Here is a 17,184-nt window from a genome sequence, read left to right as displayed (position 1 = left end):
CTCTGGTGGTGTATACCCCACTGCCACTCCTCCCAAAATTCATTAACCCCAGGGCTTCTGGGGAATGTAGTTTTTGAAGCCAGACAGCCATTTCTTAAAGGGCCTAAGCCCTATTATCACAATTATTTATTTATATATATATATATATATATATATATATATATATATATATATATATATATATATATATATATAATGTATGTTTAAGGAGCCCAAATCAATCACCAAAGCTTACTTTAGTACTCATAATAGGCAAAATTAAACTCAACACATATAAATGATTAGGTTTATTAAGGCTCACAAAAGTAAGATGAATACAAAAGTTAGAAATCACGGTACCAGAATTAGAAGTCTAGAGACAAGCAGGAGTAAAACATTTGCAGTAATACAGCATTAACTGACAGCCCTATTAAGCTGTAATCTAGAGTTACTCCAAAACTTGTAGATACATTCAAATCAATGTTTAAACGGTTCAGACATTTGTAATTGTTGTTTTAAAATGCACAAAATATCACCTGTTCAGTTTAAGTCTTATCTTGTTTCAATTATTAATTAAAGTATAATTGTTTGTATTTTTAAATCTAAATGTCAGAAATGTGTAAACAGTAAGAGGCAATGCAATTTAGCAAAACCAAACGATTATAAAAACTCAGGTTTCCAGAATTAAAACAGTATCCAGTCAGTATTCAAAATTACAGAATACAGACGCTATATATATATATATACACACATACAGTATGTGTATTACTGTAATACTGTACAGTATATGTGTTTTTCAGTATGTGTGGCTATGTAAATGTATGTGTGTAGAGTACGTATGTTTATAGAACATGAAAAAAGGTAGCCAAATCGAGTTCACAAGCAACTGAAGACAGGCTTTGTCCGCCTTAATACTTTTTCAGTATTTTCATTTTCTGCTCTAAATCAATCTTCTTTCGCTTATGAACTGGTCCTGCACTCTTGCTATCACTTGGTCGCTTTCCAGTCATGATTTGAATGACATAATAGAGTGAAATAAAAGAAATACAGCATCACTGAAATAACACAATGCCAGGAGTATACGATCGGAAACAATAAGAACACGAGACTGAGAGGCTGTGAGAGCGCAAAGCCTTCCCTTGTAGGACTTGACGTGCCTCACAGGTGCTGAATAAACTGACCGCAAAGGGTTAAGAGTGATACACAAAACAGTCTTTAAGGTTTCTCTCCTCTGAATTCGCTGGTGTTTTTGAAGGGCTTGTTTAAGACGGAAACTCTTCCTACAGTCAGAGCAGACACAGTTTCTTTCCTGTATGAGTTTGTAGGTGTGAAACAAGGCTGTCTGACCAACTGAAACTCTTCCCACAGTCAGAGCAGTGATACGGTTTCTCTCCTGTGTGAGTTCGCTGGTGTCCTTTTAGGCTTCCTAACTGACTGAAACTCCTCCCACAGTCAGAGCAGTGATACGGTTTTTCTCCTGTGTGAGTTCGCTGGTGTCCTTTTAGGCTTCCTAACTGACTGAAACTCCTCCCACAGTCAGAGCAGTGAAATGGTTTCTCTCCTGTGTGAACTCGCTGGTGTTCTTTTAGGCTTCCTAACTGTCTGAAACTCTTCCCACAGTCAGAGCAGTGATACGGTTTCTCTCCTGTGTGAGTTCGCTGGTGTGAAACAAGGCTGCCTGACCGACTGAAATTCTTCCCACAGTCAGAACAGTGATACGGTTTCTCTCCTGTGTGAGTTCGTTGGTGTGAAACAAGACTGTCTGACCGACTGAAACTCTTCCCACAGTCAGAGCAGTGATACGGTTTCTCTCCTGTGTGAGTTCGCTGGTGTAAAACAAGGCTGTTTGACTGACTGAAACTCTTCCCACAGTCAGAGCAGTGATACGGTTTCTCTCCTGTATGAATTCGCTCATGTAAAACAAGGCTGCTTAACTGACTGAAACTCTTCCCACAGTCAAAGCAGTGATACGGTTTCTCTCCTGTGTGAATTCGCTGGGTTTTGTTTAAATGCCCTAACTGCGTGAAACCTTTCCCACAGTCAGGATATTCTCCACCGTCTGCCCTCGCTTTAGCTGCTGGACTGGAACCTGGAAAACATGAACAGGAAAGAAAGTAAGAGGGGCTGCTTGTAGGCTTAAGGTTGGTTCATAATTCAGACTCCGACATAATTTGTCGAGGGTCTCTGACCCTGTGTGACAGGTCGGAATTACGTCACACACACTCTTGCGACATGCCTATTTTTTGGAAAGTCGTACAGCCTTTTCTCATGCGTCTGCGACCTGAAATCGCATGGGGTCTGCGCCGGATGTATCACATTCATCTGCAGTGATGTATGAACCAACTCTTAGGGCATGTGCAGGGCCAGATTAACACATAGGCAAACTAGATATACAGATAAAACTTGACTTCACTGACGTTCAAACCAAGGCATGCATCTCAAAATCAAATTGTCCTGAAGGGTGTTATGCAGATTTCTGTAACCCATAGAATTGTGTATCCCCTGTGCAGATGCAGTTTCTCAAAGATCGCTGGATGTGCACGTGTGATATTTCTGTGCTCGAGCCCCACTGTGTTGTCAAGCACTGCCATGGAGTTCAACAATGGTGGAGGAGTGGATTAAAGCATATGAATTTCAGCTGTGGGGGCTTGCACTGGGTTACACCAGCTTAAAGTTAAAAACTTAGAGTAAATAGCGTTCCACATCCCCATGTGTTGCTACAACTGTTTAAATAACGTACCGCAATGCTAACATCATGACAACTTTTTACACATAACTTTAAAGTATGTTTCAAAGGTCTTTTCAAAATGCCCACCCTAGTGCACTGATAGCGTCAGGATTATTGCCAACACTGTCAGGTAACACAGCAATAGCGATCCATGGTGTGGTACGGAACAGAAAAACCAGAGCCCTTAAGGTTTTTTGTTAGGGGTGGGAATTTTGAATAAGATATTCGAATATACCAAGAATAAAAGTTTCGAATACTCAACCTCTAACTAGATGGTAACTTTACAAGTAAAGTTGTGGGGCTTTGTGGCAGAGTGTCCCGCCCCTATTTATTATTTGTATTTGTTTGCGGCACGGATAAAAGCGCCGCGTCTTTTCTTATTGTTTTATATTTTAAAACCCTGTGAGGATGCGTGGCTGATCAGCTACTGATTATTTAACTAGCTGACAGTCACGCATCCTTACCAAACGCGTGCAGACTGTGGCCGAAGGGTAATAAGATAATTAACAGCTAGTTAACCCCTCGGCCAGAGTATAAGAACCGGCGGCTGTCCTTGCTGCAGGGTTTGGGTGTACAGAGAGGAGGTACGGGGAGATAGAGAGGAGACAGAAAATAACAATTGCTAAAACGTGCTGGATTAGCCAGCACAACACTTACTTGTTTGTCTGTTTATTCGTTTGGCCCTCGTGCCCTTTGTTTTGTTGTTTGGTTAAATCTGTTGTTTTTGTTTATTTATTTAATAAAAATCAGCTGAACGCCATTGCGTTGAGTTTCACCCGCCCATCCATTGTTTTGATTCAGTTACTTCCTGGTCCGTGACGTCACCACACCTCACCACTGCAATGGTGCTATAATTTGAAATTTCTCAAAGTTCTATGACAGTTAATTCAACAGTGGGAAGTAGCCTACTGAAAGAAGATGCGGTTACTAAAACAGCTGTACCTCTTGATTGGTAGACGCCATTCCTGTTTTGATTTCATATTTGAATAGCTGAGAAGTAGAGGAAGATTTCATTTGCTCTAAGTATTTGTCTAACTTGTTGGGAAAGTGGTCAAAACGGCATTTGTTTATAAAAAGTTAGAGAAAATTGAGTTGATGCGGTTACTAAAACAGATGTACCTCTTGATTGGTAAAAGTATTTCTGTTTTGATTTCATATTTGAATAGCTGAGAAATAGAGGAAGATTCCATATACTTCCATATACTCTAACTTTTTGTCTTACTTGTTGGGAAAGTGGTCAAAGTAGCTGATTTGTGTCAAAAGTTACATCGTTTACAGTAAATAGAATGTTGGAAGTCTGGGAGTTTTTAAACAATGGGGAGCTTTAGAATGTTGAAAAAAGTCCCATTAAAGTGAATGAAGGACAAAAAGCTTAATAGTTTAAAAAGTATAAAAGATATCAAAAAGTTGTATACAAGCACACTATTCCAGACCGGTCTACACGTTTTAAAGTTTGAATGGCATTTGTAGCTTAAACGGTGTAAGAGGAGTAGCGTGCCGAAGAATAAGAAGAAGAAGAAGAAGCATGTCGAAGATTTAAAGTGGGGACTCTTGCTTTGCAAGCCCCACTAATTACTCATAACAATGACAGGTCCTTAGAAAGTATTAGCAGCAACCACACATAGGGACGCTGTGGCAAAGTGGGTAAGTGAGTGCAGGTGAAGGTAATGCAGCAGTGCAGAAGAAAACAGACAGACAGTTATATCCAGGTGCAAGAGTGTGTATTGGTTTCACAATGTCTAGAGGCTGACGGCAATCAGCTGTAAATAATACTGTTGTAAAGTGATACAGTAACGTGTATCACTTCAATTAGAATCCCCAGGTTTGACCCGTAACAATGGGAATTTCGAATAATAAGATATTTGCAGGCGATCTGATTCAAACATTCAAAATCCTAAAAGGTATAGACAATGTCAACCCAGGGGACTTTTTTGACCTGAAAAAAGAAACCAACTCCCCAGTAATGTTGTTGAAGCTGACACCCTGGGAGCCTTCAAGAAGCTGCTTGATGAGATTCAGGGATCAATAAGCTACTAACAACCAAACGAGCAAGATGGGTTGAATGGCCTCCTCTCGTTTGTAAACTTTCTTATGTTCTTATGCACAGTTCCTATAGAAAGTCTACACCCCCTTGAACTTTTTTCACATTTTGTTGTGTCAGTGCCTCAGAGTTTCAGAATTTAAATTATCTACACACCATACTCCACACTGTTAAGGGGAAAAAAAGTTTTTTATTGAGAAAAAGATGATATATTACAAATACAAAACTGGAAGATCATAATTGGATAAGTCACCAACCCCCTGAGTTAATACTTGGTGGAAGCACCTTTGGCAGCAATTACAGCTGTGAGTCTGTTGGGAAGCAGACCAGATTTGTGGAGTGCTTGGGATATTGTTGTCACATGCACACTTTGATCAGTCTTGGCCATAAAAGCCTGTAGCTCGTGCAAAGTTGTCATTGGCCTCTTGGTAGCCTCTCTGATCAGTCTCCTTGCTCAGTCATCCAGTTTGGAGGGACAGCCTGATCTAGGCAGGGTCTTGGTGGTGCCATACACCTTCCACTTCTTAATAATCGTCTTGACCATGCTCCAAGGGATATTCAAGGCCTTTGGTATTTTTTTATACCCATCCCCTGATCTGTGCCTTTCAACAACTTTGTCCAAGAGTTCTTTTGAAAGCGCCTTGGTGCTCATAGTCTTTGCTTTGAAATGCACTACCCAGCAGGGGGAACCTACAGAAACTGCTGAATTTATCCTGAAATCACTACAATTTAACACAGGTGGAGGCCACTTAACTTGGTGTGTGATTTTGAAGGCTATTGGTTACACCTGAGCTAATTTAGGATTGCTATTACAAGCGGGGTGGACACTTATCCAAACAAGCTCAGTTTTTATTTTTAATTAATTTTCTACAAATTTCTAGAATATTTTTTTCACTTGGAAGTTGTGGGGTAGGACGGCACTGTGTATATATATATATATATATATATATATATATATATATATATATATATATATATATATAAGGTATATATAAGGTTTAGCATTGCCCGGGTAGTTTGCAGTGTAAATCTGAATGAAAGGTCACTTCTAAAGCCGTATCCACACCAGACAGAGCGACGCGAGCGAAGTCACCGAATGTCAATGTTGGAAAGGATCCAGAAGACTGGAAATAAACACATGACCCAGCCCACGCATTCCTATTGGACAAACTAGAGATGGGCTGTCTTTACAAAACAGGGCTTGTTTTGATAAAAGGTTATCCTGACCTCTGGCAACTCCATTGTAAAATAATATATATACACGTTACTACAATCTCAATTGTGATTCTTTACAAATTCCTTTTGTGATCCTTTTTGTTCATTAACTTTTTAAAAGTATTTTAAAGTGCAACATTATTATTATTATTATTATTATTATTATTATTATTATTAGTATTATTATTAATTAGTAGTAGTAGTATTATTATTATTAGTAGTATTATTATGTTGTTGTTGAGCACTACATCTTGATTATTATCATTATTATTATTATCATTATTATTATTATTATTATTATTATTATTATTATTAGTATTATCCGTGTTATTATGTGCCGTTCTGCAAATCTATTTTTTGCTACACTTCTTCATAAACGCTGTTGAAGACTGTGACACATCAGATCATGTGTTTGAGTCATCTCTGATTTCATTTACTTATGAATGATTATATTTTCTATGCATTCAGACATTCTATCAGTAAACTAAAAACACGTATCCTCGAATTTGACATGAAGTGTTGTGTTCAGATAAAAGTGTTAACATCCTCACCCCATGGATGGGATGTGTCTTGAGGCGTGTGTTTGACGTCTGTTAAGGGTGTTAACCTTACTTCAGATTGATCAGCTTCATTCCAGTTGCGCAATGAAAAAAAAATAAAAACAGAAACAAGTTCTATTTTAGCGACGCAGAATTTTCTCAAAGCGACGTCGCTCACATCACTCGCTGCTGGTGTGGATACTCCCACTTGGCTGCAATGACTTCTAAATTATTTGCTTGTGTTGCTCGCGTTCCGTGTGGATATGGCTTAATAAACAAAAAGCCTTTTTTCAGTCGAGACGCCTCACATCTCTAAAAGATGCACTGCTTGCTTGTTGTTTCAGTCAAGACGCCTCACATCTCCACTGCACACAGTAAAAGATGCACTGCTTGCTTGTTTCAGTCGAGACGCCTCACATCCCCACTGCACACAGTAAAAGATGCACTGCTTGCTTGTTGTTTCAGTCGAGACGCCTCACATCCCCACTGCACACAGTAAAAGATGCACTGCTTGCTTGCTTGTTTCAGTCGAGACGCCTCACATCTCCACTGCACACAGTAAAAGATGCACTGCTTGCTTGTTTCAGTCGAGACGCCTCACATCTCCACTGCACACAGTAAAAGATGCACTGCTTGCTTGTTTCAGTCGAGACGCCTCACATCCCCACTGCACACAGTAAAAGATGCACTGCTTGCTTGTTTCAGTCGAGACGCCTCACATCTCCACTGCGCACAGTAAAAGATGCACTGCTTGCTTGTTTCGGTCGAGACGCCTCACATCTCCACTGCGCACAGTAAAAGATGCACTGCTTGCTTGTTTCAGTCGAGATGCCTCACATCTCCACTGCACACAGTAAAAGATGCACTGCTTGCTTGTTTTTTGCCACATTCTGTGTTTTCTTCTAAAGTAGCAGATGGGTGCTGGCATTTTAGATGATTGAGAATGTACTTGTTGATTTACAATATGAAATGCTTGTGCTGCAGAGATTACATTGCACGATGATCTCGTTTAACTTTTTTCAAAATACTTCCAAGCACTGCATTTTTTTTTAAAGATGCTATTTTCACTGCTCATGTACTCCCTTAGCCAATAGCAGAGCTAGGTAAGAGCCCCGCCTCCTGTCAGTTATCAGTGAGGTGACAATTGTAGTGGCTGATCACTTTTAACTTGCTCCTCTGTCAAAATACCATGCCAAGCTTTTTCGGGTGTAGTTCGCTCATTTTTCCATTTGTTTTAGAAATTAACGAGTACTCGAAACTTGATCACACTGTTTCGAGTAGTAATTTCATTTAGAATACTTGATTATTCAGACTCACCCCTGTTTTATGGATCTCTCTTCCTGCAGTGATTTAGAGCACAGATCTCAAACCTCAGTGCACTAGAGCAGACATTTCTAAAAGAGCTTTGCAACAGACTAAAGTCATGTGTTAAAAGTTGTCAGGAAGTGAAGAATGAAAAGAAATGACAGGTACGTTATTTAAGCAGTTGTAGCAACACGTGGGGACGTGGAACGCTATATTTTTCAGAACCCCGCTACATACTCTTTATAGCCTTTACTTTATGTGTAAAAGCAAAGTCAGTAAAGACTAACGCTGGTGAAACTGAGCCCTGGGATCAAAATCTGCCCTCAGAGTTCTCCTGTAATGTTTCAGGTCTATTTCCTCTAAAACACCCTACAATTATGTATTTTTCAATAGCATTACGTTTAGGGGTGTTAATCATTCAAAGTTTAAACGGTTAAACATTAGCAAAGAGTCAAATGTTTTTAATTTTGCTGAATTGTTTAAACTTTGTCAAATGTGCAGTTCAAATATTAAGAAGAAGAGCGTGTCTGCAAATAATGGCTACTCAGAGTTTTCTTTCATTGTCCATTTCCTACCTTTGTCACGTGACATCATTGTCACTGGATATTCACCTCGCAATTTCCAGCATGCTTTTGCTCTCATGACTATCAATGTTATCTTCGGGAGATCTAAATAACCGAAGCGCTGTCTGGGCACATTGTGATATAAAGGGAGACTGTGCTCTGCAGAGCTTAGTTACAGCAGCAGTACAGGAACAATGTTAAAATATATGAAAATATATCTACTGGTGCTGGATCTAGTGAGGAGGAGGTGGAGCCCAGGCAAACGACAATGCAAGTGCATGGCTGGTAGTGCAGGAAACGTGATCAAACTCGGGCTGAAAACACAATACCATGGTTGATTACTGAGATGATCGCAACTGATTCAATAAGTTCATGTGTTTTGTTGATCCAGATTTTTAGTCTTGCTGGTTTGCATTAAATCCTTGAGTGTGAGTGTGCTGCTTTGAGTGCTGGTACGGCAGATCAGCGCGTTGCTAGGATACACACTTCAAGCCTTTACATTCGTCTTGGAGAAGACCAATCACAAGCAGGACTATTGGATGCACGGCTTCTTCATTTAAAAATTAAGAAAAACACTTTCTTTTATCTATTAAATCTACCAATTACCTTTTGTTTCAAAGCACGTTGTGTTTGGATTATATGGCAATACTATAGAAAAATAAACTGAATTTAGTACAATTGTTACATTAGTCACGGTTTGTGAGATTAATTCAAATGCTTTGCTTTTGGATATAAAATGTGAACAGTACTGAAAAACCATAGTTCAGAAATTACTTCTGTTAAATACAGTATTTTAAATTATTATTACAATGTTAATCTGATGCAGACGCACGCATATTCTTTTCAGTTGTTAAATGTAAGTCCTTTGTATTTTTTGTTTTTTATATAATTGAAGTGTTCTCATTTGAATGCAAGTCGTGCCTTTTTGTTTAACTATTATACACACACTGTTTTAGTTATTAGAGCGTCTGTTAAAAAAAACTAACGTTTGTTTATTTTAAAAAATAAAACATCAATGCATGGATAATCATTGATAAGCTGAGGTAAAACACTGAACAATCAGAAGACATTTTTACAGACATATAGGCTATGCGATCATTTACAGAAAGCTATTTATTTAAAAAGATATAGCATGCTCAATGTTTTTACTTGAACGTTTAAAGTATATATTTGTAGAAGTCTAAAAGTGTGAAATAAATGAAACGGAATCAAGCACCCCTAATAACGCTACACATGTACAATAATATCCCTCTATTTTGACACTGAACATTTCTAATGTTATATACAGTACTTTATTTCTTCTCCCCCTTGGTATAATTGGGTAGGAGTGCCAGTGTGAAAGGGGCTTATATCTATATCTTAAGCTCACCAGTAGTGAGTCCTATCCTGAACTGGTGTGAGTGGTACAGGAAAAACAAATAGCTAGTAATGTAACCCACATGCTCCCTCCCTCCCTCTCTGCCAGACTATCACGCAATCTAGAATGACAATGTCACAGCTACTGGGAGTCACTCACCTGCTAGACTGCATTCTGAATGTGACTGCCCGTCTTCCTTTCCACCTCCTTGCATGCTGTTGAGACAACCTTCCTCTCCAGCGCCTTGCTCTCTCACACAGACTCTCTCCAGCTCAGGGATGTTTGGTTTGAAGTCCTCGGATTCTTCCTTCCCTGGTTCCACATGGTCAAACTCTACTTCAGGGGGCTCCTGTTTAATACGGTTAATTTCCAGGACCTCTTCTTGTTTCACAGGAAGGGGTTCTTCTGTCTGAGAGATCTCCAATTCACTGTGCTCAGCTTTAACCTCAGAGACCTGTGGCTGACTGCTGTCACACTGCATCTCACAGAGCTCCTGTTTAATGAGGAGGGAAGCCAGCCCAGAGACCTCCGCTCTAAAGGGGACAAGTTCAGGTTCAGAGAACTCCTCTTTAATCTGGACAGATTCCATCTCCACACTGTCCATGGCAGCACACGGGATTCTGCTTAGTAGCAGCTGAAAAAGAAATGCATTTATTTAAATATAGTGCTACTAAGGCCATTCAAGGTACCGACAAAACCTGGATTTAATAGCAGGGCTGGCTTTACTATAGAAGGGACACAGAATTTCTTGTAATACGTTTATAATCCCAGAGGATTGTATCTGTCTAATCTCAAGAATGATGGATGAAAGTTACTATAGTTCTCTTTTCATTAAATAAGTATGTTTGGTGTTTTATAATACATTCTCTTAAAGACTGATCAGCAAGGAGTCATTTTGTCCTCAAACCTGGTTGTTAGGAGCTTATTGTTCCTTTTAGGAGGCTGAGTGGTCCAGTGGTTAAATAAACAGGCTTGTAACCAGGAGGTCCCCGGTCCAAATCCCAGCTCAGCCACTGACTCATTGTGTGACCCTGAGCAAGTCACTTCACCTCCTTGTGCTCCGTCTTTCAGGTGAGACGTTGTTGTAAGTGACTCTGCAGCTGATGCATAGCTCACACACCACTTTGTGATGGTGGTCCACTATGAAAGGCGCTATATAAAACTAAAGATTGTTAGTATTATTATTATTAGAATCTGTTTCTTGAAGGATCCCAGGGTGTCGCTTCAACAATGTTACTGGGGAGTTGGCTCCAAACTCTCACAATTCTCTGTGTAAAAAAGTGCCCCCTATTTTCTCTTCCAAATAGTCCTTTATCTAATCTCCACACACATACATAATGTAATGAGATGTAAGAGAGTAATAAGAATTAAAAATAAATAAATCCCTACAGAATTGTGTTTATTTATTACCTTAAAATAAGTACTACATACATAAACAGTGTGTTGTCGTGGCAATTGGTGATCAAATAAATAATGAAGTAAAATAAAACAAAATAAAATCAATAAATAATAAGGTCATCCCCTTACAGTGATGGCTTTGAAGTCATAATGCATGGCAAGTTTTATTAGGGAATGCTGTGTCGCGTTTTCAAGCGCGTCACTGAGCTGCGCTGCGAGGTTTGGAGACGCGCTTCTCCACAAGCTGCGTGTGACGTCAGAAAGACAGCAGCCAGGAGCAGCCGGCGCGCGCTCCGGGTAACAGAACGAAACCCGTATTTACCCGCGAGACGCTTTCAGAACAATGAGAATCTGTCTGGAAACCCGCGAAGCTGTCAGCCCTGAAACACACAGACTGTGAATGAGAGGATGAGAAGAAAAACAAACGCGCTGACACAGACACGCCGCTTCACAAATACAACACACACACACACAAAAACAACGCGCTCCTACCACACTACAACCCGGACCTTTCAAAATAATACAATATAACAGCATTATCTGAAACCAAGGCTTGTAAACCCGTATTGTAACCTCGTGTAGTACCAGATATCCTGCATCAAAATAAAAACGAGTTTCTTTCAGGTAGCAATATTAAAAACCCTGTGTGACGCTCCACAGCACGAGTTTGGAACTGAGGTCTCCCTCAGTGTTTAAAATGATACCAGCAGAATAAAACTAGTGAAGGAAACACAGATATACTTCATTGAAAGAATGTTTAAACATGATTTCAAACACATTAAGAAGGACAGAAAGCCGGTTTCCATGCGTGTTCATGTAAGTGTGAAAATGGGATAGTCACTGTATTAACGTTTTTGAATGCGCTGCTTTTACAATCATTACGGTACACACGCACGCACTCCACTCAGTGAAATAATAATTGTTTGATACTGAAAATATATTTGATCTCGTTTATAAAAATAAAATAAAAACTTCCCCGATTGCATTTACTCGCTAGATGTTTTCAACACAAGATCAATCTGTCTGCAAACCCGCCACTCGAGCAGCACTGAGCCCGCGGCACGGAGACTGCAACTGAGAGATATGAATAAAAACAAACACGCCGCTTCACAAATACAACACACACACACACAAAAACAACGCGCTCCTACCACACTACAACCCGGACCTTTCAAAATAATACAATATAACAGCGCTCTGTAGTTTATAAACACATTGTAGAGCTCCATGCAGACTCTCTCACCTCCTCTCTGCTCTCCCTCAGTGTCTGAACGGATAAAACAACGCGCTCCTACCACACTACAACCCGGACCTTTCAAAATAATACAATATAACAGCGCTCTGTAGTTTATAAACACATTGTAGAGCTCCATGCAGACTCTCTCACCTCCTCTCTGCTCTCCCTCAGTGTCTGAACGGGTCTGTCTCCCACAGAGCGAGGAATATACCAATCACAAAATACAAACCGATCAGCGCGGTCTGACAATTCATCTAATATGAACCGCAAAGGAAATTGTGATATCGGAGACCTTTTAATTAAAATTTAAATATCATTTTCAATTGTAACACCGTAAACGAGCTGTTTGTAGCTCAAGTTTTTCCAGTGAATACAATTTTAATTCAAGTAACCCCCTCCTCAATGCCGGAGTTGGTACAATCTTTTATGAACCGGGGCGCTGTGACTGGAGGCAGCAGCGCCGATGCAGAGAGTTTTTCGCAGATATGTAACCTGTGTTTTGTACAGATATTGTTATTTCCCGTCCTGTTCTTCAGAACAAGATGTTTAAACACTGACGGTATATCCATGATAATGTTTTTAGAAGTGTATTAGGTTAGTTCAAGTTGAGCGCCGTTGTCACAAACAGATCCACAATGGCGCAGGCATGCTCGCAGTTTCATCGCTTTCTCTTCGCTAGTCTTGGAGGTTCAGTGCGTGTGAACTTGTTTTTGGTAAATACAGCACAGGGTCGCAGAAAGGTCATTCTTTACGAGTAAACTTCCAGGCAGTAACCTCTGCTATTTCTACCCCATGCTTTTATTTAGTGTCTCTTAAACTGTATTCTTGTCTCCTATTCTTTATCCAGGACAGTATTCCTCCCTGCTGTCCAGCGGCACAGATTTAAAATCTTCCTCAGACTGCGCTGCGAACTAAACCAGGCAACAGAGCCGCGTCCACAGCAGCAGAAGAGTCACCAGCAATGAGACACGCCAAGGAGTGCGCTGCTCTGTGAGACTCGAGGGGACGCGTTATCAAAGCGCTTCCTCCAGGCTTTAATTAACTGCTATTGATTTAAAAAAGGACAAGACATCATGTTAATGTTACAACATGAAAAACTAAACACACTGAGAGTGCTGAAGAGGGCTTGAAATACAGTGTATTACTCAGCTGTTTGGTTCTAGTTTTGTATTCATTCAGGAGAAGCAACACGAGTGAAGGTGAATAAGCAGCCTACAGAATGTGTGCATTGCAGAAAGCGTTTATTATTAAAACATGACGAGACATCTCTCAGGTTTTATTAATAACACCAGTATTCTATCTGAGTGACAAGTTACAAGTTAAATTGCAACAAAACCGTCAAAATGTAAGTGCTTCAATGTATCCAGTAGGTGGCACCAAAACACTGTTCAGCTTTTACATTGTACAGTTTAGACTGCATTGGTTGATAATGTACATTCCTGCTTGAATGAGTTCAGTAAAAAGGGGCGGGCCTAGATATTTCAAACATAATTACTGATATTTTTGTGATACAATACACACATAAAAACAATGTGCTCCACAATATAAAGCATTCTTTAATTCTTAGTTTAAACTGCTGCATAATAAAGTGAATGTACACAAACATTTGTGTTTAGTTTGTAAGTCTTCAAATAGATTATTATGTTTAACTCATTTTGCTTTTTAAATTAGGCTTTCAGTGTTCTACTATGCCACTAATGGGAAAATGTAAAATAAGTTGATGGCTGATCGAAACAAAATCATAAGAACGTTTACAAACGAGAGGAGGCCATTCGGCCCATCTTGCTTGTTTACTTGTTAGTAGCTTATTGATCTCAGAATCTCATCAAGCAGCTTCTTGAAGGATCCCAGGGTGTCAGCTTCAACAACATTACTGGGGAGTTGGTTCCAGACCCTCACAATTCTCTGTGTAAAAAAGTGCCTCCTATTTTCTGTTCTGAATGCCCCTTTATCTAATCTCAATTTGTGACCCCTGGTCCTTGTTTCTTTTTTCAGGTCAAAGAAGTCCCCCGGGCTGACATTGTCTATACCTTTTAGGATTTTGAATGTTTGAATCAGATCGCTGCGTAGTCTTCTTTGTTCAAGACTGAATAGATTCAGTTATATTATCCTGTCTGCATATGACATGCCTTTAAAACCTGGAATAATTCTGGTTGCTCTTCTTTGCACTCTTTCTATCCTTTTTGTAGCAAGGTGACCAGAACTGAATGCAATATTCTAGATGAGGTCTTGCTAATGCATTGTAAAGTTTTAACATTACTTCCCTTGATTTTAATTCATCACTTTTCACTATATACAGTGCCTATAGTAAGTATTCCCCCCCCCCCCCCCCCCTTGGATGTTTTCACCGTTTGTTGTGTTACAACCTGAAATCTTGATGCATTTAAATGGGATTTTTTCTCCTTTGATTTACACAACTTACTCAACACTTTCAACGTGTGGAAAAATGGGGGGGGGGGGGGGGGGGGGGGTGAAAAAACAAATCAATTAAAAATAAAAACCTGAAAAGTCTTCATTAGATAAGTATTCACCCTGTTTGTATTGGGAATGTGTTTCTTTGTGAATCTATAATAAAAGATGTCTCGATGTCTTGCACAGTATTGATTTGCATGTTGGGTTGGGTTTGACAGTGTGATCTCATTCATGTGCAGGTGTTAATACAGCAGCACCTTCACATCGAACGAGCAGGACACAGAGACAGAGAGCAGCTACTCCACTCACTAGTAATCGGTAAGCACACATCTCAATGATTTTTCAAATGTTCTTTCATTTCTTTATTTTTCTATTCCTCTGAAGGTGGTGGATTGGAGACCAGTCCTCTTTATGTCTCCACAGAGCAGGGATAACACAAGCAGAGGCAATGGGAGCTTATGGAATATTAGTTTGTTTGTTTAAAAATAAGCGACTTAGCCACAATTGATATTTAAAGGGATTTTCAAGCCCATTAGTTTGATCAGTATGACTTGTATTTTCTTTTATAAAACGTGCAGATTGTAGTCCAGCGGCAGACCTCAGTGTTGTGACTGTATACTGAGGATAGTCTTATTATTGTTTCCATAGTGTAACATGTCCTGGATGTAAGGCTGATAGGTCTGTACCTGCCCAGGTTTGCTGTATCACCCTTCTGAGATATTGTTACCATATTGATGAGCCTCCTGACAGCCGGGTCACCCCCTGTCTTTATTGACAAATCATTTGTAAATCATTTGTACTTATCATTGTTGTTTATAAATGGATATAACTTAACACTGGTCATTTTGAAACCCAGGTGAACTGTCTGAATAGTTAAAGAATCCCTTAATTGGGTCTATAACTTAAAATCATTAACAAAGTTTAAAAATAAATCAATAAAGATTCTGCAATTCACTGCGAATAGAAAAAAAAGAACAAGCTAAAAAGAACAGACTGTTTTGCATTATCACATTTGAATCAAAGCCACTCCACAGCAGACCGGTCCTGTGGCCCACCTTTGATTCAAATGTGATCATGCAAAACACTCGAGATATGTCACATGAGGGAAAGCAACCTGTCTGCAAATCAAAACTGGTGTCCTGCCTTTCACCTTGCTGTGGAGGCCTGGGGTCCTAGCGGGGGGAGGAGCGGGGGGCTAGGTGCTGCACTGGGTTTATGTTAATGTTAAGAAATACTTTCTTTTAGTATTTCTAAATGTAGCACTATTGAGTGTGTAATAGTTATGGGTGGCTATTGTTAATGCACTAGACTAGCCTGTCACCTTTCTCTGGAGGCCTGGGTTCCAATCTGGATGGCTAGGTGGTGCTGTGGGTTCATGTTAATGCACTAGACTAGTCTGTCACCTTTCTCTGGAGGCCTGGGTTCCAATCTGCATGGCTAGGTGGTGCTGTGGGTTAATGTTAATGCACTAGACTAGTCTGTCATCTTTCTCTGGAGGCCTGGGTTCCAATCTGGATGGCTAGGTGGTGCTGTTGGTTAAAGTTAATGTACTAGACTAGCCTGGCATCTTTCTCTGGAGGCATGGGTTCCAATCTGGATGGCTAGGTGGTGCTGTGGGTTAATGTTAATGCACTAGACTAGTCTGTCATCTTTCTCTGGAGGCCTGGGTTCCAATCGAGGGGGCTAGGTGGTTCAGGGTATGTGTAGGTAAAGTGTCAGATTTACTAAAGATATTTTTTGTTTCAGCAAATTTGTAAATACTGATTACTTATCATTTTATTGATATAGTGTAACATTGGTCATATTGAAACCTCAGGGACCTGTCTGAATATGTTTTTTATGCCACTGTGTATTTCCATGGATACATATGTAAAGGTTTTTTTTTTAATTGTTGATAGTTAATTAGTTAATTAAGTTAATGATCAGCAATCCGGTTGTATTGGGAATGGGTTTCTTTGTGAATCTATAATAAAAGATGTCTCGATGTCTTGCACAGTATTGATTTGCATGTTGGGTTGGGTTTGACAGTGTGATCTCATTCATGTGCAGGTGTTAATACAGCAGCACCTTCACATCGAACGAGCAGGACACAGAGACAGAGAGCAGCTACTCCACTCACTAGTAATCGGTAAGCACACATCTCAATGATTTTTCAAATGTTCTTTCATTTCTTTATTTTTCTATTCCTCTGAAGGTGGTGGATTGGAGACCAGTCCTCTTTATGTCTCCACAGAGCAGGGATAACACAAGCAGAGGCAATGGGAGCTTATGGAATATTAGTTTGTTTGTTTAAAAATAAGTGGCCTAGCCACAAGTGATATTTAAAGGGATTCTCAAGCCCATTAGTATGATCAATCTGACTTCTTTTATAAAACGTGCAGACTGTAGTCCAGCAGCAGACCTCAGTGTT

At 39.8% G+C, this 17,184-nt stretch overlaps 2 protein-coding genes across 3 annotated transcripts in view; both read right to left on the bottom strand.

The window, feature by feature from the left end:
• The window catches only part of LOC117965909 (zinc finger protein 239-like), a 34,899-nt gene extending 22,263 nt beyond the window's left edge, over positions 1-12,636 (bottom strand). For both annotated transcript variants that reach the window (XM_059011911.1, XM_059011910.1), the window contains exon 1: positions 12,369-12,636. The gene's annotated coding sequence lies outside the window, so the exon portion shown is untranslated. The remainder of the gene's footprint in view (positions 1-12,368) is intronic.
• On the bottom strand, positions 273-11,640 carry LOC131709385 (zinc finger protein 391-like). Its single transcript, XM_059011902.1, has 2 exons — positions 9,887-11,640; positions 273-2,068 (listed from the first exon to the last, which is right to left on the bottom strand). Exons 1-2 carry the CDS (start codon positions 10,329-10,331, stop codon positions 1,266-1,268), a joined length of 1,248 nt encoding a protein of 415 aa, XP_058867885.1. The 5' UTR covers positions 10,332-11,640; the 3' UTR covers positions 273-1,265.
• Positions 12,637-17,184: the final 4,548 nt, after the last annotated feature.

This window comes from Acipenser ruthenus, chromosome 43, assembly GCF_902713425.1.
Source record: "Acipenser ruthenus chromosome 43, fAciRut3.2 maternal haplotype, whole genome shotgun sequence".
NCBI classification, from domain to species: Eukaryota; Metazoa; Chordata; class Actinopteri; order Acipenseriformes; family Acipenseridae; genus Acipenser; species Acipenser ruthenus.
The sequence above is the reverse complement of the archived record's forward strand: the minus strand, read 5'-3'. Positions and strand labels throughout refer to the sequence as shown.

Coding starts and splice junctions, on each gene's coding strand:
- LOC131709385 (XM_059011902.1), bottom strand. CDS start 10,331: ATGGACAGTGTGGAGATGGAATCTGTCCAGATTAAAGAGGAGTTCTCT. Junction 2,069..9,886: donor TTCAGAATGCAGTCTAGCAG/GTGAGTGACTCC, acceptor CATGTTTTCCAG/GTTCCAGTCCAGCAGCTAAA.